The 27,351-nt window shown below is 46.0% G+C and overlaps 1 protein-coding gene across 2 annotated transcripts; it reads right to left on the bottom strand.

Moving 5' to 3' along the window:
* Positions 1–9,243: 9,243 nt before the first annotated feature.
* Positions 9,244–27,342, bottom strand: TMEM248 (transmembrane protein 248). 2 transcript variants are annotated; one of them, XM_080630065.1, is made up of 7 exons: positions 27,167–27,342; positions 16,700–16,874; positions 15,616–15,901; positions 14,239–14,389; positions 13,305–13,488; positions 12,707–12,850; positions 9,244–11,943 (listed from the first exon to the last, which is right to left on the bottom strand). In XM_080630065.1, the coding sequence occupies exons 2-7, from the start codon at positions 16,856–16,858 to the stop codon at positions 11,923–11,925; spliced, it is 945 nt and encodes a 314-aa protein (XP_080486191.1). In that variant the 5' UTR covers positions 16,859–16,874; positions 27,167–27,342; the 3' UTR covers positions 9,244–11,922. The 2 variants fall into 2 exon arrangements, with proteins under 2 accessions (XP_080486191.1, XP_080486190.1); XM_080630064.1 differs by lacking the exon at positions 27,167–27,342 and adding an exon at positions 25,683–25,803.
* Positions 27,343–27,351: the final 9 nt, after the last annotated feature.

Here is a 27,351-nt window from a genome sequence, read left to right as displayed (position 1 = left end):
CAGCTACAGCTTCTCTGGGCACCCTGGGCCAGCGCCTCAGCACCCTCACAGGGAACTTCATCCTATTATTTAAGCTCAACATCCCTTCTGTCCCTTTAAAGCCAGTTAAAGACCAAGTTGCTGCTCTTTGGCAGCTTCAACCCCATCAAATCTCAGCACCAGACACAGGAAGAGCGGTGCCAGCCCCATTACCCCCACAACGGCGCACAATAAGCTCCAGCGGAGTTCACAGCACCTTTAGAGGAGGAACAAAGCAACCTCCATCCACTCGAGCTACTGGGGCTGAGCAGGAGCTGAACCTGGGGGTTGTTTATGAGGACCAAATGGCTGCAAATCCTATTTGGGCAAAGCTGCTTAAATAAACCCTGTGTTCGGAGCCTTCGGTTTGCCCAGTGCAGGAGCTTGGGGGTTTTGCTGCTAAGGGTGAGGGAAAGGCAAGTTTCCAGCCTGGATTTGCCACCAGCCTTGGCATCCGAGGCTGGCATTGAAATACGCAGCTCTCCAGGATTAAAACAGTGAAGAAATGGCAATTTCTAAGCTCTGGTACCTGCTGCTTAATGGAGCCTGAAAGGAAAAGAAATGCAGATGGAGAGGGGAGGGCAACAGATAAATCCTCATCATTTCATCTCCCTTATGGGCTGTGTATGTTCCTTGGCTGATGTGGCCTCACTGAGCTGTGTTGTCATCACAGGCTTGGATTGAGTTCCTTCCATCGTTCCTAGGATGGAGGAACTCATTTCAGGCCATATCAAAAGAGCAAGAAATTCAGGCTTATAACTTCCATCGGGTTATAACTTATAACAAGAAGCAAATTCCACCTTGTGCAGCACGATGCACAGTCTTAATTTAATTGCAGAATTCAGCTTTAACCTTCTCATTTTAGCTTTGTTAGAGCTGAAGAGCTCTATATTCTACTTAGAGGGAAGAGTGGCATGTTTTCCCAAGACCCCCAGTATGGACTGCACCAAGAGCTGGACATTCCCAAAGTGATGCTGTAATCCAGCTCCAGCACCTTCTCTATTCATTGAACAGAAAAGACCCTTCTTTTGGGAAGGAATGAGTCTACTGTGTTTGCAGTTCCAGTCTCTCCAGCATGGGGTAAAGCTGACCTAAATCCAAGAGTTCCTGGCCACAGAGAGGCTTAAACCACACGTTTCTTTCCAACCTGGTGTAAAAAGTGAATCGTTTCAAAGCAATAGTTATAAATCACAGTTTTCATTCACTGGCATAAGGAAAACTTCCGGATTCTGGAAACACTCATGTTCTTTTTGGGTTACTGTGACAGTGATTAGAAAGAAGGCAGCTGATGTCAGCGTTACACTGTGGTTCTCTTCAATACTGCATTTCCTTCTATCTTTGTCCTCTCTTTTGGGAAGGGTGCAGGGATGAACCTGGGATGATGCCACTTCCTAAGCCGGCCTAACAAGGTCTGTGAGGGGTAAACCTCACTGGGAAGCCTTGTCCGTGGGTTAAAATAGACAATAAAACCCAACTCGCATCATGCACCACGCCAGCAGCAAGATTCCATCCCGTTTCATTGACAAAATCAACCACTGTGGGGTCATTTCAGCCAGGAAGGGTGATGTGAGTCAGGCCAAGCTGAGCCAGCATCATCTGCTCGTGCGATAGGAAATACACTTGTGGGGTCAGGGCCCCCCATGCCCTCCCATCACAGCGGGGGCTTTGTGAAGCCAAACCTGGCTTTAGATCACAGCAAATGGATTTATTCAGGCAGTAAAATCCCAGTGTTCCTTCAGTCTTGTCCCTGAGCACATCCAAAGGGAATCAGCCTCAATTCACAGTCAAGATGCCCAAGACACCCCCCCTCCCCTTAATACACAGTGGGTATGGCACGGATTTAACCTCATTGGTGAACACTCCCCTTCATCCTCTGGTCACCCCAAAGGGGCAGAAGAGTTGATAGAACCCAGGATTTTCCCTTTCCCAGCCTGGCCAAGAAGCCCAGATCCAGGTGCTCAGACCTTCAGCTCCAGCTCTTGGGCTTGTCTGTGTTCCAAAGCCCCATTCCCATTAACCAGCACTAAACAAGGGGCTGGTGAAGTCTTTTGTATAAGACATTTGTTCCTTGGGAAGAGGGGGAAGGGAAACGCAGCTTAAAGCATGCCTTGGGATGCCAGAATAATCCAGCCCAGATGGGCAATGTGCTCATAAAAGCAGGATGTTAAATACAAAACAACTGTGGGGAGATGCAGGAGGGCAGCGCATCTTGCAGCCTTCATGCTGCGGGTGATACCCAGGAGAGCCAAAATCCACCTCTCCCATCCTGGATTTCATTCTTTCTTCCAACAGCACAAACAGGATCATTTCCCTCATCGTGACAAGCAGAGGGATGGCAAGAAAATAACAGCAGAAACCACCTGATGAAGGTAAAGAGGGGGAAAGAAACTGCTGCTTTCTCAAGGAAGAAGGAAAAACAGGGCTAGAGGAAGAGGATACAGGTGAGGAGCCCCTTCCCCTTCATAGTTTAAGGCACTTTAGAAAGGAAAGATGAGCCATAACCCAAAATGCAGACCTAAACCCTGGGGGGATATAGAAGAAGTGCTGAGAAGTGTGGATCTACTTTGCCGTAGGGCTCCTGTTGTGGCATTGCTCAGCATCGCAGTGATACCACGTGCAACACGAACGTCCTTCAAGGTTAGGACATCACTTTTGAATGCAGTGATTGGACTTAACCTCAGAGCAGTTACAAGAATTAGCCACCAGCAAAAAAAATACCTTAAATTACCTGAATTAACAAAATTAACCTTAAAACCATCACAGAAATCAACCACCGATGGGTCAGACCTTCATCCCGCCCCAGCGGACTCAACACAGAGGCTCCATCCCCTCACCAGTGCAGACATAACACTTTGCTATGCCCAGAGCGGCATTTTTAGGGCTCTCTGTCATCAGCTCAATGATAACAAACATCCCTTTTCAACAACCCAGAGCCTCTGCTATTACCAGATGCCATCAGAGGGATGAGAGCAGCCGGGATGGAGAAGCTCTTGCCCTGGGACAACCAGCGCAGACGCTCTGGTCCATTTCTGTGTTTCCAGCATACTGAGCACACATTAACCCAAAGCCACAACAAGACTCAGTACAGAACAGACAGAGCTGCTCCAAGTGCCAGATGGAAACAGCCCTGACCAAATCCAGAGGCCTCTTCCCTGCTTAGTCTTCTCAGCCCTAATCTAGATAAAAGCCTTTGCTTCTTGAGCAAAGAGCTTATTATGCACTGTAAGAAGATGAGAGTGTTAAGTCCTTGTGACCCAGGGGAGTATGGCTATTTAGAGGGGATGAGACATCCCTAGACCCACATCTTGCAGGAGATGTGCCCAATCTCACCCTTCTATATAAGTGGGGGCAAATCACTACATGATGTGGGATAGCCTACACCCCCCCTTGGGAAAGAAGAGCCTGTTACCCCAGTGCACAGTTGCCATTGGAAGGTCAGCCCATGGATGGGCAATGGACACACCAGGTTTCCCCATGCTGTCCCTTGGGAATGCCCATAAATAGGAGGAAAAATACAGGGAGACCTCCACGTTCCAGCCCTTGCTTGTGCTATCAAGATGCCTGCTGCCAAGGACAGCTGCAGACAAGTGATGAGCAGATGGATGTGATGGGGTGAACCCAGGGGATAGGAGGGAAAGTTACAGGCGTGAAAGCCTTAAAAGGCACAAGAAGAAAGAAAAATCAAAGTTAAATGCTGCAGCTCTGCCTCTGCTGCAGCCCTGAGCACTGAATTCACCCAGGAGCGCTTTGAATCCCTGCAGAGAGGGCTCCAAGCATCTGATTTTGAATTCAAGCTGCAGCGCAGTGAGCACCAGCAGCGTTAACCCAGCACACAGTGGAAGCACAGGGCCCTGCCTTCCTGCCTGGGCATCACAGGGAGGGCTTAAAGACCTCATCACACCCCAAAACTCGTCTTAAACACAACGTCTCATTTAAGAAACACGGATGCAGAGATGTGTGGCTGCCACCTATGACTACAGCAGCCTTACACCAATGCCCTTCCCTGCTGGGAGCACCAATCCCATCCCAATCCAGGGCTCCTTCTATGTTCTCAACCACTGCAGGGAGGTTTCATCCATGTTAACACAGTCCCTGTGAACAGTTGGAGTGGGCGAGTGAGAGCTCAATGGAGCTAATTCCATCCATGGAGAACATGGAGCTGCCTGTAACTTAGATACCAGGCTTAGAAGCCAGGTCCTACATCCGTCGCAGCAGGTATCCTGACTTGAGATGCTCTGTATCAGCATTGCACAAAGCTATGACAGCCCCAAAACATAACCAGTGAGCCTGCCCACTCCCATTGGACACACAGCACTTCCCACCCCATCCATCCATGCACATTAGATGACCCCTAAACACAGATGCCACAAACCAATCCAGAGACTCCAAAGGGATTTCTGGCTGAAATGATGTTTCTGGCTCTGCTCAGGGGGCTCTTCTCTGTTGTGGCTTTGGTAGCAGATAAATCAATCACATTGCTTTGTCCTTTTGTTAGCATCAAGAATGCACACACACACACACAAACCCCTTCCCATTTGGCATGGAGCAGATCCCTATCTTTCCACATGGGATGGATTAGTGAGTCACCCTCTGGAAGCCCAGGAAGTTAAACTAAACTCCTCTAACGCCTCTTTGGCATTGTCTCCACAAGGTTCAAACAGACACACACACACTTCCATTTGCCAGAAGGAAAAGCAACCCCTGCTAGCCCTCATCATGGAGAAGCTCGGGTGATGAGGCGGATGGATGGTCAGCTCAGAGGATGGTTTACCATTTCCAGGAATGGGCTCCCCCCCAGCCATGCCAAAGGTTTCAGCCTCATTACAACAGCAGGAACCCCACAGGCTTGTGGCTGGAAGGGCCCTAGTTCAGGGAAATGAGCAGGGGGATGCCCAGGGCAGCCTCTCCCCATGGAAAGGGCAGCAGGGGAGGGATGTTTCCCAGGATCTCCTGGCAGCGAGGTACCATCTGGTTTTGCAATCAATGGTGTGTGTATGGGCAAAGCTGTGCCACGCAAAGTGGGGCCGGGAGGAGAAAGCAGCAGCGTTCAGCATTGCTGATTCAGTACTAAGACACCTCAGAAGGGACAGATCACACTGGTGAAACCTCTCTTCATAGAGACACAGCAGCTCCTGAGCACATTGTGCTTCCAACATAAACATCTCAATCTCCCCTCTGGCAGGTTAAAGCCATTCCCCCTTGTCCTGTCCCTACAGGCCTTGTCCAAAGCCCCTCTGCAGGTTTCCTGCAGCCCCTTTACGCACTGAGGGCTGCTCTAAGGTCTCCCCTTAAGGAGCCTTCTCTTCTCCAGGCTGACCCAGCCCAGCTCTCTCAGCCTGGCTCCAGAGCAGAACTGCTCCAGCCCTCACAGCATCTCCATGGCCACTTCCTCTGACCAAGCCCACGCGAACACCTGAACTAAGAAACCACTCGGGAACATCAAGGGAAAGGGCTGGAAAACAGCTGCTGTTCAAACAACTTGTCATCCCTTCCTAAATGAATCGCACCCCCAATTTTAGGGGGTCCACAACATGACAAGGAAACACGAGGCAAGGTTGGAACCAGCCTATCCTTGCGCTATGGATTCAGGAGGCTCAGACCCGGTCCCAGCTGCCGGCGGTCCAAGACCGGGCTTTTGTCGCCACCTACCGGTGCCTCCGGGGGTAGCAGCCCCGCTCCCAGCCTCCATCCCCTTCCCGGCATGCAGCCCCCCTTCCCCATTCGGCAGTTTTCAGTTTGCCCCAATGCTACACGTTATCTTATATGATCTTCCTTCACAGGGAAGAATTTCCTTGGAATTCTTCCTTTCCAAGCTGTTCTGAGCCTTAACGAACACAACCAGGGCTTCAGATCAATGATGGGGGCACATTCAGCCATCCCCATTGCTCCAAGCCTTGCAGCAAGCCCCTAAACCACTGACCACCATTTCCTAACGCCCTTTGAGCGCTCTCTGAAGCCCAGCTTTGCCCCACAACACCAAAGGAACGCCCCTGCAGCCACCCCACTACAACCCCCCTCCCTGTTAGCGACCGGGACTTACCAGGGCCAGAGGAATCCAGTAGCTCCAGTGCAGCCTGTTCACCTCCAAGGGGTTACTCCATTGCACGCAAGCCATCCATTTACTGCTTGAAATCCCTCTCCGGGATCCCCTGAGGGGACAAGTCACCCCATGGACCAGCAGGGATTGCCAGATGCTGACTGCCTCAGCTCAACCACAGCCTCTCACTGCCGAGGTGAGGAGCACTCAGGGGTGATTGGTATCTGCTGTGCTTGATGACCTCACACCCTGCTCCAGCTGTGCAGGACCAAGGCTCCAACCCACCTGGCTCTAATTTAGGCCTTCTAGAAGATGCCAACTGTGTCCATTGCAGGGCTCTGGGGTGAAATGGGCACAAGGACATAAAGGGTTTCACAAGGACATAATGGGTTTACCTGTGTTTCTCAGGCTCTCGCCTTCCCTGAGCTGCTCTTGGGCTCTCATCCCTTCCCTACAGACAAAGCAACTTCATGGTGTAATTCATACCAAGACCTTAGAGAGGATATTGCTGTAACACCTCCCCTTGATAGAAGATAGAGGCCATTAACAGAAGGGATCTTTTCAAAGAATAGATGATAATGTCATGTATTGTGAAATGTTTTATTCCCAGATATTAATAAGGTCCATGAAAAAGCTGGTCTATGGCTTGTTCTACTCTTTTTGCAGCTATAGATTGTATCTTCTGTTGCTAGGACATGTAGTTACAGGCCAAGGGGAATGGCTTTAACCTGCCAGAGGGGAGACTGAGATGAGCTCTTAGGCAGAAGCTCTTCCCTGTGAGGGTGCTGAGGCGCTGGCACAGGGTGCCCAGAGAAGCTGTGGCTGCCCCATCCCTGGCAGTGTTCAAGGCCAGGTTGGACACAGGGGCTTGGAGCAAGCTGCTCTAGTGGAAGGGGTCCCTGCCCGTGGCAGGGGTTGGAGCTGGGTGAGCTTTAAGGTCCCTTCCAACCCAAACCATCCCATGATCCTATTTATTTCATCGAGGTACAAGAGTCACATTGCGAGGAGCTAACAATAAAGAGAGCACAAGGAAATCTCTGCTTAGGTCCCAACCATTTCTTGAACGTGCTGTAAAGGAACACCTTCAGAAGGTAAATAGGGAATACAGGTTCTGCTGGGTGGCCTGGCAGGTTAGGACACAGCCTCCTCCTCCTTGCAGCAGCATGGTCGATCGGATGCATTTTCTAGCCAGAGGATAAATTACTTCCATCAGTAAAGGTCACAGCACTTGGAGCTGGAAAAGCCCTTTAGAAAGGAGAAACAGACCTACAAACACAAAGGAAGCTCAAGTCACCCCTAAAGGAACCTTGATCTCCTGAGAGCCTTGCACCTTGCTACTCAGCACAGCTGCTATTTGTTCAGTGGAGCTGTTTTCAGCCTGGGCTTAACAGATTCCTCAAGGTCAGTTCCCAGAGCTGGTGAAAGCGAACAGGAAGGATACCCAGTCAATGGATACCTCCGAGCTGCCTTTGTGTGTGCAGCTTCATATGAACTTATGGGAACGTTTGTTTGAAATGGTATTATAAGAAGAAGGCTCAATCTGCTCACAGAAAGGCGCTGCTGTGAGGGGGGAATGCTGCTCCTCCTCTGCAGCAACACTTCCATGTAACACCAACCTATTTGGCACAAAGCACTGGTTAGAGAAGCCATGGCTGATGGCAGATGCTGCTGCTCCTCCTGACCTGCAGCAGGCTGCTACCGATGGCTGTAATGTGACTGCAAACACCCCACACGTGGGCTTCTTCCAGAGGAGCAAGCTTGACATCATTTTTCATTGCCCTCACACCTCAGTTTGTTAACAAACACCAGTGTTAGGAGCAAACAGCCCGATTACAGGGTTATCAAATGAATCCCCCACCCATCCAACCTGCCAGCACCTGGAATTAGCAAAACAGCCTTTCCTCCCCCTTCATTGTACCAGCTGTGTAAGACACCCAGTGTCAAGCTGGTCATGCCATCCTGAGCCTGGGAAGAACCTGATTTAAAGCATTAAATTACAGCAAGACTTTCTCCTGTGTAAAAGGGTTGGGAAATAGCAACGTGAATTCAACCGCACACTGATTTGCCAAGGACTTCTTTCCCAGCGGGAACTCACCGTAGATCCTCCTCTAAGTTTACTCAAGTGTAACTACGCAGCAAGAGCTCTGAAAACAGGATTTGCTTCAAGGAAGTTCTAGAAGTCATTGAACAAAGCTGTACACTCGCCAAATAGCGGCTGCTCGAGTTATGAAAGAGGTTGTTTAACAAACAAGTGGGTACGTGTCCCACTGCTTTTCTCTTCCTCTTTGCTGGCTGAAGGACAGGATTCAGTGGAGGCCAATGACTGCTGTGCTAAGTGGAGTAGGGACAGCCTCACTCCAAGCTCAGACCATGCTAACACAGGACATCAATGCTCCTTCAGGGCAGACACTTTCCAACCAGGTTTCCTACAGCCAAACCAAGGGGATGCATACGAAATGGTCTATTAAAATCACTTTTTTCTACTCATTCTCAGAGTCCCTCTCTGCAGTAAAACTTACAAACCAGATCTGCTTTTAAACAAAGCTCTCGTCTGCCACCACATGTGAGTAGGCATCATTTGGATGTTCTGAACTCTTGTTCTGCAGAGGGAAGACAGGCTGGCTGCCTTAAGTTTGTCACATACACAAAACCCAGCTTTTAACCAGCTTCCAAGAGCAAAGCAAAGTATGTTCCTACCCTCTCAAGCACTGAAAACACACAGGTGCAGCTTACTCCAGCTGCACAGTGACTGGAGCTAGAACTTAATGAGTTACTTTATCTCCAACAGCCACCCAGAGAACCCCTCCAACCATCTCCAGCCACCCCCAGGCACTCTGAAACACCCAACATCTGGTTTTGGTTCAGCTGAGTAAATTATACAGTGCTTGTAATGAGTCATCATGAAGGAGCAGCCACAGGAGAGATGGGTCTAGGTCAGAAAGCCTGCTTTTCTCATGATGGACACCTACATCATAATATATAAAAGAAAAACCAATCTACATAAAGTGCTCATTGTACCAAACAAAGGGTTTGACATTCCCATCTGTTGCAGAGTTTCACTACTGATTTCCTCCAATGGTCCATGTAACACATGCGATTTACACCACCTCCACAGCAACTGGGCAGTAGAAATAAAAAGACGAGAGGATAAACTTCGTGGGTTTTATTCTGCAAAGCAATATGCGCATCTTACAAACACAAAATTAATCTAGGAGAGAAATGTCATTTCCAAATCAGCTATTAACCATCATGCAACAAGACAAGTGAAATGTAAGAACAAAACCAAAACAGCCATCTTAACCCTACGGTCACCTGCAGAGGGTTGAAAACCAAGGCTCAGATTTTCTATGTAATGCCAAAGGAAAATGCAAAAGGAAATGGCAGCTTTCTAAGAACAAGAAAACACGTACAAATAGAATCAAAACTGATTCAAGTCATAGTTCAAAAGAAAAAGAAAACAAAACAAAAAAGGAAAGATCAATATGATCTGAACTTTAATATTAAGTTTTTACTCTTCTGTTTGGCTGCATTTAACTTTTGTACATTGCGCCTAGGAACAAACCAGTATTCCTGAGTATTGCAGCATTTCAGCCTGATGGACACCCTCTCTGCTGCAACACAGGGGTGCAAAGGTGTAAACTAAGGGCAAAAACCACAACTCTTAATGTTTTCCCTTCTGTATTTGTGGGTTACAATTGGAGTAGTTCTGGGTACTTCCGTGTAGTGGGTGATAAGTTACAAAGTAGGTTCCTTTAGTTACCCAACAGCAAAAAACAGATTTAAAAAGCCCAATAAATCTGCTTTCCCCAACAGACCAACTTCCAGTTTGGACAGCTGGAGTTTGGTTTTAAACTGGCTGAAACAGAAAGGACTCGGCTCTGCTATTTTAAAGGAGTTGTGTTGGGTGTTTTCTATTTGCACCACCACCCCAATCTGTTTCCTATTCCTGCCTTTGGTCCCCAGATCAAGCCACCCTCGTAAGCAACTCTCCAAGTCATTGATGCAGAAGGCTGGGGGTGTGTGATAAGGAACAGTTCAGACAGCTTCCATGAGAAGCCATCTACCTGGTTTGACTTCATAGATTCATTTCAGTGAAGCAGTGTGAGCCCGTAGCAGCATCAGGAGGAAACTGGAAGCTTCATTTTATCCCTAGACTTCAAACTAGGCCATCTCTAAAGCTTTGCCTTAACGTCCCTGGAGGAAAACACACGTTAGTTAATACCATTCAGTAACTGGAATTCTATAAAGGAAACATGTTCTGAAGAAGGTGTGACTATTTTGCCTCAAATGCTCTGAAGACCGGTGAAGTGACTGAAGTCCCATATATACAGATCAGCAGGATACCATTAAATAGTGACTGCAGGGTATAAACCAAGAATCTTATGCCAGCATAATTGAGACTGTGAGATATTTGACTTAGGTTTCTTCTTTTGTGTAGTTTAAAGCAATAGGAGGAGGAAAAAAAAAAGACTCTGTGTATGTATGCAGACCTGCAGTTATTGTACCTGATAAGAAAGCTGAAAGACAAGATGAAAGGTCAGTTAAGGCAACCAGTGGGATTGTAAAAGCAGTGGTGGAAATGTATGCTGGAAAAGCTTAAGGAAGTTGCTCAATAAGAAGCCAGAATGAAACAGCAAAAACCAGAATGGGAAGGGAGAAATGCATGCAATGGAAGATCCAACTCAAGAATGGACACAGAGAACAGTATGTGTTTCACCATGTGGTTTCTGTGACCTTAATCACAACAGCCCTGGTCTTCTCCTTGTCCTTCTCCCCTGAGTGGACAGCATTACATGGAAATGGGACAAAGCTAATAAAAGTGTCATTTTCAGCTGTCCTTCAGAGATGGCTGGAGAGTCCTGAAGAGAAGCTTTGTAACAGACTATGGGATTTCTTATTCTTCCATTATTTGCACTTGCCCGAGGCTGTGCAGAGCCCCATCAGCCTGCTCAAACAATGCACCTTTTTATGAGCTTTCCATTTTCTAGGAAGAAAACCAAGAGGTTACAGAAAGCTGCTCTGCAGCAGAGACACCCACTCCTGGTGTGAGGGCTGCGGATGGGAGCTCAAGTGGAAAGCTTTCCAGGTAGTCTCTATGCTGACCGGTTCTCTGGCATTCAGCAAGCCAAAGGAAACAAAAAGAATGACAAAGACCACGAACAAAATAATCAGACTTCATACTTGCCAGTAAGAAACATTTTAAAATGGGACTTCACTTCTTTTTCTTACTTCTTACTATGAATAAAAGCACAAGTTTGTCCTAAATACAGCACTATTAAAATGTGAATATGTACTTCCTTGTTTCCAAAAGAAAAAAGTATCTAAAACCTTGATATCGTTTCTTGCAAGCAAGGAGCAAACGGAAGAAAGTATTAGGCCACACAAACACACATTTAATCCATGTAGTAGATTGGTGGCACTGGAAATGCAGTATTCTATCAAAGGTGCATACTTGTTTCAAACACACTGTACATATCATTGGGCAAAAAAAAACCAAAGATCTGTTGGTTTGTTTGAGACACTTGCAAAGGCATCTTAACCTGCCCAGATGCAGCTAGACAAAAATATCTTGCTCTGACTATATGTAGCCATATCACTAAAGATATCTACACAAACATTCGGCTATGTCCACAGGTAAAGACTGAACGGTTCCGGCCGCACTACAATGCGGAACAAGTGCATCATCCCACCTATTCTGAATATACCTTTATAAATATGTACAAATCAATTACAGGCACTTGAAATGTCTTTGGTTGGAATAAACCAACATTGCAAGATAATGTATTCACAGAGTGTTAAGACCCAGTCTGGGTTCAGCAGGCAATGATTTCGGTTCTCAGTCATTCTCAGCCAAAGGAGAGGATGGATTATGCTTCTGACAATGCAACCTAAACAAAAGGGAAAGAAAACATTCCATTAAACTCAGATTCTTAATCCTGTGACAGTGTTAGTACTTATCTCCATGCAGCTGGCATATCTGTCCTTGCCTTTCCAAAGAACCTTGAGAAGTCGCACTTGGAAAGGAGATCAAAGTGAGCTTGAAGGTGTTTTGTACTTTGCATAATAAATTAAACAAAGCCCCCAAAACTAAACCCAGAAACTAAAAACAAAACCAAAGCCCCCAGCTTATACTACAAAACATCATTATGATCAAAAGGTGCCAACATTCACAATTTAATATATTCATATTTAATCTGTCAAGCAAAGTGCAGGTCTCCAGCACAGTACTGAATAAGGGCTGTTTCAACAGCCTTGCCATTGTTTTAATTGAATTCTGGTTAACAACTGTTAGGTATCATGGTTTATTCAGTTTTCAATCTGTTGTGATAAAAAATGAAACTAATCCATGCCATCTATTCAATATCGCATATAAAACAGTGCAAGTAACACAGAGGAGTTGCATTACAGCACTTACTGAACTGCAATAATCCACTTTTGTAGGAGCGAAATCGAACTCAGAGGATCTACAAAGCACATATATGTATTTTGTGGCACCCATCTGTAGTGTCCACAATGAAACTCCCATGTCTCTTTGAACGGGAATTAAATCTACGTCTCCAGAGATAAGAGAAATCAGGCTGTACTATGTAAAAAAGGAGGTTTCCCATGTTTCCTTATCAGAGTCAATATTTTGTCATTACACAGACTCACCTTCTCAGAGCAGAATTCTGTATTGCTTTGCCTCAGTTTGCTTGGTCTGCCTTTAATAACTGCATAGCAGAACATGGTAATCACCATCACAAAAAGAAAGTAACTGGTATGCATGAGATGCAGGTTTATTAGAGAGCGATCGTCCTACACAGAGAAGTAAAACAATTTACTAACAATGCATCAATAGCTGACATTTTATATTAAAGCAATAATTATCAGATCAACACAGAAATTCCTTCATGAATAAACTTTCTCCCCTTGATCTCTAGAAGCGATTCCTAATCATGGCACAAAGAGCCAAAACGTTCCTTATGTTCAACATTCATAGTAGAGATCTCTTCCCATACACTGGAAGTGTCTTTTGCCAAATGATTTCAAAACATAGATGCTAGCTAATAAAAGCTGAGGCACACAGAGGTGACGAGAAGACCATCACACCCCCCAGGGGTAAAGCACACCTAACTCTGTCCCAGCCCTCACACTACAGGATAAACCAGCCTCAAGTGTGACTGGTTTAGGACATGAACAGAACCATACGCAGTTAAACCAGAGCTAAGCATTTATACAACAGGACATAGAAAACCACTGCAGCACTTACATCTGGAACTATAACCGTCAGTTTGGGGTTTAAAGCGTGATACACTTTCCCGATTGCTCCTTTGTAACACCAGAAAGGGTTATAATCTTGTGCATATTTTGTATTAGAGTCTCTTGCTGTGGTGAAGATCTTGTACCAGAGCGTGGCATTGCTGTATGTTTCAGGAATACAGTGTGGTGGCTGACTGCATTAAGAACAGAAAGAGTTAGCACTCTCATTGCCATTCTCCATGTTCAGCAAGAATAATGTTTAGAACTGAGTCAAGCAGCACAAAACATGGGTTTTAGTTTGGACTTTGCAAAACAAGAACAAAACCCAAAGCTTAACCAAAAAAGTGTATAAAACCCATATGGTTCCTGTACTAAAATCAGGATTTAACTGCATGTTGTTTCAGTAAGTCAATATCCCACAGCTTAACTGGAACAACACTGGGTTTCATAAGGCTTCACGCACTCATCTGGTGGCTTTCCAGGTTGTATTGAATAGTGGCAGGGCATCTAGAGAAGATAAAGGGAAACTGTTCTGATGAAAGGTCTGTACCTGCTGGGGAGTGTGGCTTTGCTGCCATTTGGTTTACACTGATTTCTCAGCAGGGGAGAGTTAAAAACCCTTAGTTGTCAAGCCTTAGCTCTCACACAAGTTGGTGAAACTCAACTATAGGGCATCTTCCTCAAATAGTCACAGATTCTTTTGTTCCCGGTGACATTTAAATCACCTTTTGAACGGCAGGGACTATAGCTCAAAATATCCACAGAGAAATCCAGTGTTGCCAAAAGACAGCAAGAGTCTCAAGGTATCTACCACGGGGAGAAGGGCACGTACATCATTTCCAGGCAATGCTAAAGCTCATGAGGAAGTAACAACCTCAGAGAAACAGCTCAGGAATTAATCACCCAGTAATGAGCCTATGAAAGAGTGTTTAGAATGCACTTACACTGTGACAGGAAACACATTGCTGGCTGCTGTCACAGTCATGCAGGTTGTGAATACAACCTGCTCGCAATGGCCGTGAAGAACGCAGTCATCAGAATTCCAGGCAGCCGGCAGGGTGAACGTAATATTTATCTCCTCATGGGATTCTCTGCCTTTAAGAAAGAGAGGAAAGCTGGTTTTCATTCACAGAAGTATCTGAGCAACAATCACTAGGATAAGGACAATGCACAAATGACTAAGGCAGCAACTATCACCCTGAATCTGCGCCTCTGAAGTCATCCAGGATCTTTGCTATCAACAAAGAGAGCAAAAAGGAAGTTAAAAACCACAGCAAGCTACAAAACTCCCAGCTGTTGGTCTTTGTAACCTCTCCTGCCCCAGAAGAAATGGGGTCATTGAGCTCCTTGCAGCAATGAAAACCTCACTGTTTCTAAGTGAATTCACACATGGTTGGAGAACTGTATTAGAAAGTAAATCATAGATCTGCAGCCTTTCTCCTCTCAAAGACTTTGTTCCACATCTGCTTTTGCTGACGCTTACTTTTCAAATTGGAGGCATTCCTATAGACAGAAAGGTGCACGTTAAACAACGTGCATTAACTCCTTGTGGATATATCCATACTGAAAATAAATCCAGAAATGGAACTTGCATTTGATAGCTCTTAAAGCAGTAGCAAAATATCAACACCAAAATAGAGTAACACAGATTTACAGTTATGGCAAATGTCTCTTCCCAGGTCTCTGAGGTTCAACACATCTTCAGGCATTAGTATAAAATGCAACCCTGGTAAAAGCTAAAACTCAATGAGGTTCTGTTATTGATTTCTACTGATTTCCTACAGTCTCCTCTCAAAACTTGTGGGCAGCCGCACAGCAGATCAGTCTCTTCACACCACAGAAATAGTAACCATCTTATTTGGTGCTGTTTGTAATATGAAAGCTTATTCACGTATGCATTTTAAACTCTATTTTTTTAGACAACACGGTACTTGATCTCTAATGTATGTACATTAATATCTTTAAAATACGAGTTAAGGACTTGCAGATGTATCAAGATACAACTGAAGACAGTCACTGTAGAAGCTTTTAGTGCTTGGATTTTTGTTGGCTTAAAGATTACCTTCCATTGTCAATAAGTTAATCATTTAAAGCTGCAAAGGCTAATCTCAGCATACCTGCAGGTTCTTTTCCATTCTGAATGCAGGGAAAAGTGTTTCTAGCAGACAAGTGAAAGGCTCTATATAGAGAAATACACTCACAACGAATCTGGAAACACATATATGTTCTAAGCAAAGACTGATCTCACAGTAACGTACTGGTGAATTTTTACATGATTATATAGTTAGCATGCCAATTCATAAAGGTCAAGTCTTACATACCTGAGAGTCCAATTTGGTGTCCAAAAATGGTGGAACTTAGATGTGTGACATTGCGAGAATACCCACCAAACGGTCTGAGTGGGTCCAGTGTCAATGTGATGGTAACAGAGATGTTTATTGGACCAGAGTCCTCAAGAGTCTGGGGAGACTGTGTAGAAGATCTCGCCTGTCCACTAGTCACGGTACTCTCTGGAGTTGTGGTATCATTGATGAGATGCTTTAAGGTTTCATTCTCAGATATACAGAAGTCCAAATCATTAAACCTCAGGAGGAAGGTATTCCAGTCCTTAAGACAAACATGAAGATTTCAACCAGATCAGCAGGTTAACTGTTGGCTCACACTTCTCTAGAGCAGTGCAGACCTTGCTACTATCATCCCATCTGCAGTTCCAAGCCATTTAACAGAATTACACGGCTCACAAAGCAGCACAAACACCACCATTGCTATCTCAACAAGTTGTTTACAGGAGTCAGACGTGTTCAATCCCAGCCACTGCCTGACCACTGCTCAGTGTAGCAGAAGAACGTCCTTTAAACTACAAAAGGAAGGTGCTAACTCGGTCTGTTCTCTCCACACTCAGGCTATGAGCAGTTTCTAGCAAGGTTTCCCTCATTAGGGAATAGTACTATTAGATAATACTTGGGGCCCCATCCCTGGCAGTGTTCAAGGCCAAGTTGGACGGGGCTTGAAGCAAGCTGCTCTAGAGGAAGGTGTCTCTGCCTGTGGCAGGGGATTGGAGCTGGATGAGCTTTAAGGTCCCTTCCCAACCTAAACCATTCCATGATAAGAAAGTTTCACAAACAAACTAGCTGACATGACAGAGTAAGAAATGCTTCTAGCTGTAGTAGGGAAGATTCATGTCAGATGATTCTGCTTTGTCCTTGAAATAAGACTATTCAAACATTCATACCAATAACCTCTTTCCTTATGGAATTAGAGGCAAGTATAAATGAAGGCAATCTCCCATTAAACTCTGCACACTCCCATGTTATTGTGGGGTGAAAATCCCACCTCATTCGCTTTGGGCATGGTGTTCAAATCAGTATTCCCACTGTTTAGGTCAGGAAAACTTTCTGTACCTACCTCAGTCATTTCTGGTGACTTGATCTCCTTGATCTTGAAGAAGTAGCCCAGTGTCAGAAAAGCTATTGCCATAGCACTTACACTGATCATAAAGACCACAAGCGGAGGTCGACTGCTGATGTAAACCTTCAGGTTCTCCAACAAGTTTATGTAGAACATTATTCTGATTGTTCACCTGGAAGCAAAGAACATTACAGCAGAGTGACTGGGCTGTGGGGGGGACAGGGTAGGGGTTGGTACATGTAAGAGGAAAGTCTGACACCGAACCATGGGATCATATACTAAAATGAGATTCAATTTCATGATTGTATTGTTCATTGAACACAGCATGCCTTAAAGAAAGCACAAATCAAAACATGCTCCACATCACCTTCTCAGCATCTGAAACTGCCAGCTCAGAATAGATTTGAAGAAAAGAGGACAACTTTAGCACAGCCAAGTATTAAGCAATTACCCCAGTTCTTTCCTTTCCCCACACATGAAAGCAGGATATGCACTGCTACACCTTAACTCTAGTAATATTTGAATTTATCAAGTTACAGTGCGGATGGAGTTGCAATGCAACCCAGAGATTAAACTTTCTATGTCCTTGCATACACTTTCAGAACTGAGGTTGAAGCCTTCGAGCTCCTTCTTCACCCTGTCCCTAGCCCCAAAAGCCTCTACCTTCAAACTGGGAGCGGAGAAGCAGCTTAACATTTTAGGCATCAAGAATCCTGTGGTCAGAACCAGCTAAAAACTGCACTGGAATGCAGGCTGGAAACCTCCTTTATGTGATTCTTGCAGGATCTAGAACTTTAAATGTTATATTTTGCCCGATTCCCCTTCTGAATGTTCATTCGCAAAGCAGAAAGACTCAATCTCAGTTTGCTTCATCAGCTTCCCCATCGCCACGCACAAGTCCAATGTTAAAGGGCAGCCTTGAGGCACCTACTTCAGGAGCTCTGCAAGGAAGGAACTTGAAGCAAACCTCTTCTCTTTGTCTAACCTAAAAATCCTGGTTGAAAAGGCTTTTAAACCCCAATTGAACTAGAAAAGGGAGACCTTAGAGCAGTGTTGCTTAAACCCAAATTCATAGGAAAAGGCAAACTTCAGGACTAGCATCTAAAGAGTTCAGCATTTCAATGGTTAATGTCTGAGCACTCATACAGATCTGATAACATTCAATTAAGTCAAGGACACTGCTCCCTGCAGGTCTGGGTGATTCTCATTTAGCAGAAGCACACTTACAGTCCAGATGTAGCCTGGCTGAGGAGGGGTAAGAGGATGAGAGGGACAGGTTTGGGAAAGAGGGCAAGGGAGAGAGTGATCTCTGATCTATTAATTTAAAAGAAAGCAAGAGAAGGGAAAAGGCCAAGCTTGCAGACAAAGTCTTTTTCAGATCCTACAATGATCACGACTTTCTTGTGTCTATCCAAGATTTTACTGGCAGAAATGCTTCCCATTGTTCCTAACAGAAGGAATATTGTCAAAACCTGCAAAACCGCCCAAAGAGGAGAAAATTCAACTCCCTCAGAAGGGAGCCAAGATCCTGTGGCAATAACCCAACACTGAGCTCTGCTTGCTTTCCCCTCTCCTCCCCACACACCTACTTGCTCTCCTTGGTGAAACATGCTGAACCAGTGCTCTCTCCAGAGCACAAGGTCACCTCCTGGGTGTACTGTGTTGCACCATCAACTGACTTTCATCTACTCTGCAAAGACCAGGAAAGCCAGCAACATTTCCTCAAAAAGAATGAGTGCTAAACATCTCTTTACACAAACACACTGTGTCTGTGTCGTGGTTTAAGCCCAGCTGGTAACTCAGAACCATGCAGCCACTCACTACTCTCCTTCCTCCCCCCCGCTCCCAGAGGGATGGGGAGGAGAATTGAATGTAAGTCCCATGGGTTGAGATAAGAACAGTCCAGTAACTAAGGTACAATACAAAACCACTACTGCTACCACCAACAGTAATAATGATAAGGGAAATAATGACAAGGGAAAAGAATACAATTGCTCACCATCCACCGACCGATACCCAGCCCAACCCCAGCAGCGATCTTGGCCTCCCAGGTAACTCCCCCCAGTTTCTATACTGGGCACGATGTGCTGTGGTACGGAATACCCCTTGGGTTACTTTGGGTCAGGTGTCCCATCTCTGCTTCCTCCCTGCTTCCCCTCGTTCCTGGCAGAGCATGAGACTGAAAAGTCCTTGGTCAGAGTAAACATGACTGAGCTACAACTAAAACCATCGGTGTTATCAGCACTGTTCCCAGGCTGAAAGTCAAAAACACAGCTCTGCACCAGCGACAAAGAAGGAGAAAAATGACTGCTACTGCTGAACCCAGGGCAGTCTGAGAGTGAAATACACAGTGCAGAGGAAGGATGGAGAAGGAGGAAAGCAAAGGTGATATAAATGTGCACCTTACCAGAACTTCTGTCTTTGTCCAAGATCAGCTGCGCTATGGCCAAACAGGCCAGTGAAAGTTAAAAGGCAGCAGGAGAGGGAAAGGGAGAGCTGGTGCTGGTCAGGATCATGCCGAGTACAACCCACGCTTCTGCTTCCTATCTTGTCACTGGCAGCTAATTCCTTAAATGAGTCCTAGTTAAAAATCCCAAACACTCCATCTAGAAACATTGGAGACACATGTTGAGATGGAAAAAGATCAAAAGATAAACCAAAAGCAGAGTTGTGCTCAGTGTTCCCTTCTGGATTTCCTTTGGAAAATAACAACACAGATGCAGGCTTTATTACAGCATTTAATCAAAGCTGAATGTCACCCGCAGCATATACAGCACTGTGATTCCCTTTTAAAGGGGCTTCCAAGAGCTCCATTAGCATGCGTGTTTACCACAGGGGCTAAAATCAGCTGTAAAACTGGATGTGCTGAAAAGCATACCGATAAAAATATTTGGGTTAATATCTTTATGTAAGAGATCACCAGCTTTTAAGTGCTGCTTGCTTAATAGGCTCCCATAACTCAAAGGCTTTGAAAGCAATTAGGAAATGCTATAAGCTGCAATTTCCGAAGTGTAATATGCCTTTTGAGCATTTGTGAGAGAAAAGGGAACAACTGTGGATTTCAGTACTAGAGCTGATGTGAAAATAGCAGTAAGACATGGCTGGTGCAAAGCAGGACCAAGAGGAATGCTTCCACTCTGCTGCCTGCAGAACTACTGATTTTTTTATGGAATAATGTGCTTAAATAACACTAATTATCAAAGAACTTGCGAATCAGATCAATGCATGGAAATCAAAACGTGTATTCCCACCAGATTTAAGGGTTTGGTTAATGTTCCTGTCACTTAACTCCTCTTTCCATTAGGAGCTGTTAGCAACCCCCTCTACTGCACTCTGGTGACATCCCCCTGCAGTCCTGCATCTAGATCTGGGGCAACAGCACAAGAGGGACATGGAGCTGCTGGAGCGAGTCCAGAGGAGGCCATGGAGATACCGTGAGGGCTGGAGCAGCTCTGCTCTGGAGCCAGGCTGAGAGAGCTGGGCTGGGTCAGCCTGGAGAAGAGAAGGCTCCTGAAGGGGAGACCTGAGAGCAGCTCCAGTGCCTGAAGGGGCTACAGGAAACCTGGAGAGGGGCTTGGGACAAGGGCCTGTAGGGACAGGACAAGGGGAATGGCTTTAACCTGCCAGAGGGGAGATTGAGATGAGCTCTTAGGCAGAAGCTCTTCCTGGTGAGGGTGCTGAGGCGCTGGCACAGGGTGCCCAGAGAAGCTGTGGCTGCCCCATCCCTGGCAGTGTTCAAGGCCAGGTTGGACACAGGGGCTTGGAGCAAGCTGCTCTAGTGGAAGGTGTCCCTGCCCGTGGCAGGGGTTGGGACTGGATGAGGTTTAAGGTCATAGAATCATAGAATAGTTAGGGTTGGAAAGGACCTTAAGATCATCCAGTTCCAACCCCCCTGCCATGGGCAGGGACACCTCACACTAAACCATGGCACCCAAGGCCTCATCCAACCTGGCCTTGAACACTGCCAGGGATGGAGCATTCACAACCTCCCTGGGCAACCCATTCCAGGGCCTTAGCACCCTCTCAGTAAAGAATTTCTTCCTTATATCCAATCTAAGCTTCCCCTGTTTAAGTTTGAACCTGTTACCCCTTGTCCTGTCACTACAGTCCCCGATGAAGAGTCCATCCCCAGAATCCTTGTAGCCCCCCTTCAGATACTGAAAGGCTGCTATGAGGTCTCCACGCAGCCTTCTCTTCTCCAGGCTGAACAGCCCCAACTTTCTCAGCCCTTCAACTCAAACTGTTCTGGGATTCTAGGAAATGCTATTCTTCTCCTAGCTCTAGTTGTAACTATCAACTTCCTCTGTATAAATGAATACCTAATGAATATCATCTAAACTTTCATTTTTTCTCACACAGTTAAAAAACAACAAAAGGACCTGGATGCTATTATCTACTGGCAGGTCAAAAAGCGAGATCAGATTTCACTTTTTAGCTAGATAAATAATGTAGGAAGCAGCTCTAATAACCGCTGCGGCCTCTCTGCACTCCAGCTCAGCCTTTTCCTACTGGTGCAATAAAAACCTCCACAGTCAGCCTAACAAGGAGCTCAAGCACAACAGGAAGAATGAAAACTGCCAGTCTGGAACATTGGCTTCCAACTCCAAAGTAATTGCTCAGTATTGAGGTGTGTTCATCATGACCAAATGCCATGGTCGGACAGAGTAAGAGCTGATGGTAGTCACCAAGAAACACTCAACAAGCACCAAGGAGATCTCATGCTCTTAAATCAGCCCCTACCAGCTATGGAAATTGTGCTATACAGTTAAAAAGATACAAATGGTGAAGGATGGAAAGGCACAAAAGTTCATATGTCAGAGTTCCAGGCAAACACAGAATTGGGGAGCCTAAAAAGTGAGTAAGCAGTCACTTACTCTACACTTTAGGGAGTCTTCCTGCAGCACAGCCAAGACCATACACAGCAACCTTAAAGAAGTAACCTTTTCTGTGTGCTTTCATACAGAAATAAGGAGAGATTGAAAACGTAACTTCTGAAACAGACCTATGAGGTTTTCAACAAATAAGGAAAATCATGAAGTCTATTGCAAAGACTGAAAAATCAATGCAGTCAATCATAGCAGAAATATTAAATCCCCATTTCAAGGCTTAACAGCAAAGAAACTAATTCCTAACATCAATTTAAAAGATGTCTGCTGTCCTAAAGCAGGTATTAAAAGTAAAACTGCAGTTGCCAAAAGGAAAAGAACCTCAAACCATGGAGTATAAGGAGGTCAAAGCAAACGTCTGACAATCTTTACGTGTATCTTGCTGTAACGACAACTACCATTTTTCCACTAGAAAGCTTAAAACACTGTAATTTCCTTATAAATATTTCCCCTTCTTGTCGTGGATGTAAAATCTGGAGGGGTTTAAATAATAAATACTGATGTATCTTAAGGAATGAAACCACAGGTGGAAGAGAAGGATGGGAGGCCAGCACTAACCCATCCCAACAGCACTCCATTAAGACCTCGCATGTTTTCTAAGCCTGAACATCCTATTGCACATAGTGATGTTTAATCTTAACCGTGCAGCTCAGTTCATTTGTAAATCAATTATGTTTTCAAAGACACCCCATTACTTGTAGTACAACAGGGGTTAGGAAATGGGTCATATCAGGGTTAACTATTTGGTATGAAAATAACATGCCAGAGAAACACTCATAAACACAACTGAACCAAAGGATGATTTTCTTAGCAAGCCATCCATAAATAACACGCAAACAAAGCCAGTGTTGATCTCAGGCTAAAGTGCCTCCCATTTAACAACAGTAAACAGCAGCAGGTACCAAAAATATCTTCAATTTGTTTTTCTTCTCTTCAAATGAACCTGATGTCTAACACCTAAACCATTAAAATAGTAAAGCAAAATTGAACACAGTTGTGCTAGCTGTGAAGCTGGGATGGGTACTGGGACCAGCACTGTTCAACATCTTTGTCAGTGACACGGACAGGGATTAGTGCACCCTCAGCATCAGTCTGCTGGTGACACCGAGCTGTACAGTGCAGTTGACATGCTGGAGGGATGGGATGGGATCCAGAAGGACCTGGACAGGCTGGAGAGGTGAGACCGTGCAAACCTTATGATGTTCAACAAGGCCAAGTGCAAGGTCCTGTGCCTGGGTCAGGGCAATCCCAAGCACAAACAGGGGCTGGGCAGACTGAATGGAGCAGCCCTGAGAAGAAGGACTTGGGGGTGTTGAGTGATGAGAAACTCCCCATGACCCAGCAGTGTGTACTTGGAGCCCAGTAACCACCCATGTCCTGGGCTGCATCCCCAGAGCAGGACCAGCAGGTTGAGGGAGGGCATTTATAGTCAAGAGTTCATATTCACTTTTGTATACAAAAGTATACAAAGGCTTAGGCATTTTTAAATCCTTCCATCTTCTGCAAGCTAAACTGATGACTTCCAACACGACTTATCATCATCTAATGTGGATTACAACAAAGGACACAATATTAGACTCGAGGACTTTGAAGCTGCATTAAAAACAGCTCTTCTGATTACTGCTGCTTAGCAGGAGAGCCTGGGAGAGGAAGGCAAAAGTATTTGGTTTTATAAGATCCGTCAAGGTTCTATAAGAAATCAAATCCTGCATTTCCCATACTGACAAGAGCCAAAAAAACACAGTTCACAGACTTGACTCAAGAAGTATGAGAAGCATCAGGAACAGTTTAATAATCGGAAACTGGTTTAGTGACCAAGTGAAGGAAGTTAATCGTTGACTTCATTAAACTACTCATTGAGGAATGAGGTACCGAATCCAGCAAAGGGCAGAAAAATGCCAGGAAAAGGCTCTTCAGACTAATGGAAAGTGTTGCTGGGATGAGAACTGTGAGGAGACAGAGATGCAGACAGATACACAGCTTGAATCACAAGCAGAAAGTGACTGACAAGTGGAGGAAATGGCAGCTTCAGTGGGAACAGCAAAACAAGAGTTCTGGATGCAGACAGAAGGTAACACTGGCTGTGTAAGAGAAGCAGGAAAACAGCCAGAGGCTGCGAAGGAGAAAATACCAACAGCAGCAAAACCGACCGAAATGAGAGACTTGGGCAATAGCTGAAATATGAAATATCACCATGTCTGAACACTTGAACCCCTGCTAAAAGAAACAGGACTTTCATTTCCTTAGCCCACACTCTCCTAAATAAGTACAGTCTGCATTTCACAGCTGGATAATTAACAAAACCTCATGTGCCAGGACAGACACAAGCTTTCTCCAAAGTAAACCCCAGGAGTCCCCAGTTTGGAATCAGCTTTATTCATGGTCAGAATGGCTCCCTCAAAGAAACTAAACTCCCAAAACAGACTTGCTTTTGGCAAGGGGAGATTTGGGAAAAGCAGCAACATTCTGACACCAGCAAGTTTTGTGAATGCTTAGTTTAAAGCTCATTTGATAAATCAGCTTCATGTCTATGGTATGTTATTTAATAAAGACAATAAAGCTGACCACAGCTCAGAGCTGCAGATGTCAGGGAGTGTTTAAGGAGGAAGCTTCACTCCTCAACACGCTGTCCCGGGGTGATATGTGATGGATGTGCCAGCCTCCTGGCTCTCACCGGATGCATCCGGCTCACACAAAGGACACAAGGACACCGAGGTCTGTTTGTTCATGCCCTCAGATGTTCCTCTCTCCTGACAAGAGCACAGTGTTGCTTTGTGTTATCAGGCGGCATCTCAAGTTCTTGTCTTTCAAGTGGGGCAGAAGAATGATGTTCCACCGGCCTGAGCCACTCCTCGGATCACAGAAGGGAACAAAGCCACTAAGGTCTTAACCCCCTTTGACTAAATCTGGGGTTGAAGATTGGAGGCACAATTCAATGTTATCTCTGCTCACCGTGCCTAAGTTATCCCCTCTTCTGCAGACCTGCTGGCCAGAAGCTGGGTGTCAGCTGATTCCCAAAGACCAAAGGAAAAGCAGGTGGATGGAAGCGGCAGTAGTTCACAAGATGAACTTGGAGCCACTTTATATGTCCAACTTTGATGCAAAAGGACTAGTACACATGTCCTATAACTCATATACAGAAGTGCATTAATGATTTACCATAACAGGCCTTCATCCCAGTGAGGGTGCTGAGGCGCTGGCACAGGGTGCCCAGAGAAGCTGTGGCTGCCCCATCCCTGGCAGTGTTCAAGGCCAGGTTGGACACAGGGGCTTGGAGCAAGCTGCTCTAGTGGAAGGTGTCCCTGCCCGTGGCAGGGGTTGGAACTGGATGAGCTTTAAGGTCCCTTCAGCCCAAACCAGTCTGGGGTTCTGTGTTATCCTTTTAACCCCACAGCTTTCCAGAAGGTGGATGAGGATGTGTTATGGACCCTCTATGAACTCCTATCTAGACTCAACGCCTGTCTAACGGTGCAAATTAACCTCTGTAATTACATCACTAAAGCCAACCACACAAATAAACTTCCCGGGAGAAGACAAGCCCTTAAAAAGCCAACAAAGGGAAAGTGGAAGAACCAAAACTGCTTTGGAGCTCTGAGCTGCTCGTTCTGCTGGCGTTTCCCTGTGTCCGTACCTGCGGTTGTGATACCCGGTTCACAGGTACCATTCGGCTTTAGCAGCCATGTTCTAGGCATGATGCACCAGAAATTCCACTATTAGAAATATCAGGTTTAGACATTTAGACAAGTTAAATCAAAACAGTCAAAGCGATAAAACACGGATGCGAAGAGAAAAGCAAAGAACCAAGGAAAGAATCGCTGTTCAGAAAGGAAACACCTTTGGCGCTACCGGAATCACTCTCCCGCACTGTTTTTCCCGGTACGAGGCCGCACACACACCGACAGCCTTATTTAAACGAAATATGAAGTAAATAACGAAGCAAAACTGACGCTGAACCGCATGGGCCGAGCCAAGTCCCGCCCGCCCGCCACACCGCACCCGGTTCCCCGTACCCCGGGCAGCACGGCCGAGGAGGAGGAGGAACCCGACCCACCCGGCCCCGCCAGCCCCCAGAGCCACCCCCGTCCGTGTCTTACCGGAGCCGCAGCGGGGTTGGCGGCCGCGGTCCGGGCCCGGCGGCTCTCAGCGGGGCTGCGGCGCTGGCGGGCTCTGCACCATCCCCCTGCCCTGACGGGCGCTGCGGGGAGGCCGCTGCCGGCGCCGCTCCCGGACACCCGCCCCCTCCGCCCGCTGCTTCCGGGGGACGCGGCCGCCACCTCTCACCCCCCGCGGATGGCGGCGCGGAAGGGACAAAACTGCTGCGAGGGAGGAGCCGACGGCGGGCGCGGCTTCAGGCGCGGGACAGCCCCGAGCGGGTACCAGCGCCTGGGGACGGGCTCGAAAGCGGAGATGCTCAGCACCCGCTCCTGCATCTCTTAGGGCCACCTCCTCCCTCCATTCCCCCTTCTTTCCACTGAAAACTAGCCAAAACTTTGGGGTTTGACCTTAAAAACCAGATGGAATTTGTTAGGGGAGGTGTGAGGCACTCAAAGCGTGGTTAATGGTGGTGGTGGAGCGATAGCAGAAGGGACAGTGGCTTTGGTAACGGTATTCCCAGCCCACCAGCATTCTCAGTTGTAGCCACCTACTCCACTGTTACCATTAGAGCAAGGGCAGCTGCAATTCAGAGCCAGGGTTCCCTCTCTGCAATCCACAGCAGTTCAACACACTGGAAGAAAAGCATCCCTAAGCATTTGCAATAGTTGTGGTACCTTGGAAGCAGTAGTTACACGAAGATAGAAAGGTGAGGAAGGGGTTCGTCTTCAAAGACAGCCACTAATTTCCTCAGTGAGTGCTTGGAAGGCAGAAGCAGCATTCCCAACGCACATTTGGCAAGCCTCGAGACACTTAAACAACAAATCATACACCAAAGACCTTGTACAGTTTAATGAATCAGTCCTCCCCTAAAATATCTTTACTACAGCAAAATAAAAAAGGAGTTCACATGCAAAGCAGCTTACAATGTAAGTTCCGATTCCTACTAATGAGCTGCACAAGCTTTCAGTAATACCGAACTAGTAGTGGGCTGTTGAAAACAAGTGATTTGGGATGCTGTGGCTGTCACCAAAGCAGAGCAGCCTGTATTCCAATTCAATGTAAGGTAGCATTTCACTTAAACTCTTTGGGTTACAAGTAACTTGACCATAGATGCTATTCCATGACTTTGTCCATCACTGGTGTTTCTTGCTATATCTCACCCTGAGTTGCCTCTGGGACTAGAGCATCGAGAGCACCAGTGCCTGGTCCCAGGCGGTCTGAGGCTTGCCAGTCTGAATGGTTAACCCTGGAATAATACTCTGCAGTTACTACTAGAGCAACTAAACTACTTTTACGCAAGACAACATCCCCTTGTTTTACCTACAGAGAGGTCATTTGTCTAATAAAATACTGACAGTGTCTTAAAGCGAGTTACTCCAACAGTAACCTGTGAAAGCTGCCCCAAGTGTTTTTACTACCCAGGATATACGATGGCTTGGAGCAAACTACTAGCTTTTAGATAGGGTATGGAAATCAATCTTACCTGCCTTATGGAGGAGTTGTTTGCTGAAAACACTCCCACTGTAGTGGCTTGATAACAAGATGGCATTTGAATAAGAGATACTTTAGTTACAAATGCACCAGCAAGTCATTCTTAAGTACTTAATCACTACAATGATCTTTCTGCAAAGAAAAAGACATTGTTACCTAGACTTGCACTTGAATGGC

Source organism: Psittacula echo (genome assembly GCF_963264785.1).
Source record: "Psittacula echo genome assembly, chromosome: 15".
Lineage (NCBI taxonomy): Eukaryota > Metazoa > Chordata > Aves > Psittaciformes > Psittacidae > Psittacula > Psittacula echo.
This window is presented reverse-complemented; position numbering and strand designations above follow the sequence as displayed.

Excerpts from the sequence above, each read along its gene's own strand:
- TMEM248 (XM_080630065.1), bottom strand. The coding sequence starts at position 16,858 with ATGTTCTACATAAACTTGTTGGAGAACCTGAAGGTTTACATCAGCAGT. Across the intron at positions 14,390-15,615 it reads ACACCAAATTGGACTCTCAG|GCAGAGAATCCCATGAGGAG; the intron begins GTATGTAAGACT and ends TCTTTCTTAAAG. Across the intron at positions 12,851-13,304 it reads TGACGGTTATAGTTCCAGAT|GACGATCGCTCTCTAATAAA; the intron begins GTAAGTGCTGCA and ends TTCTCTGTGTAG.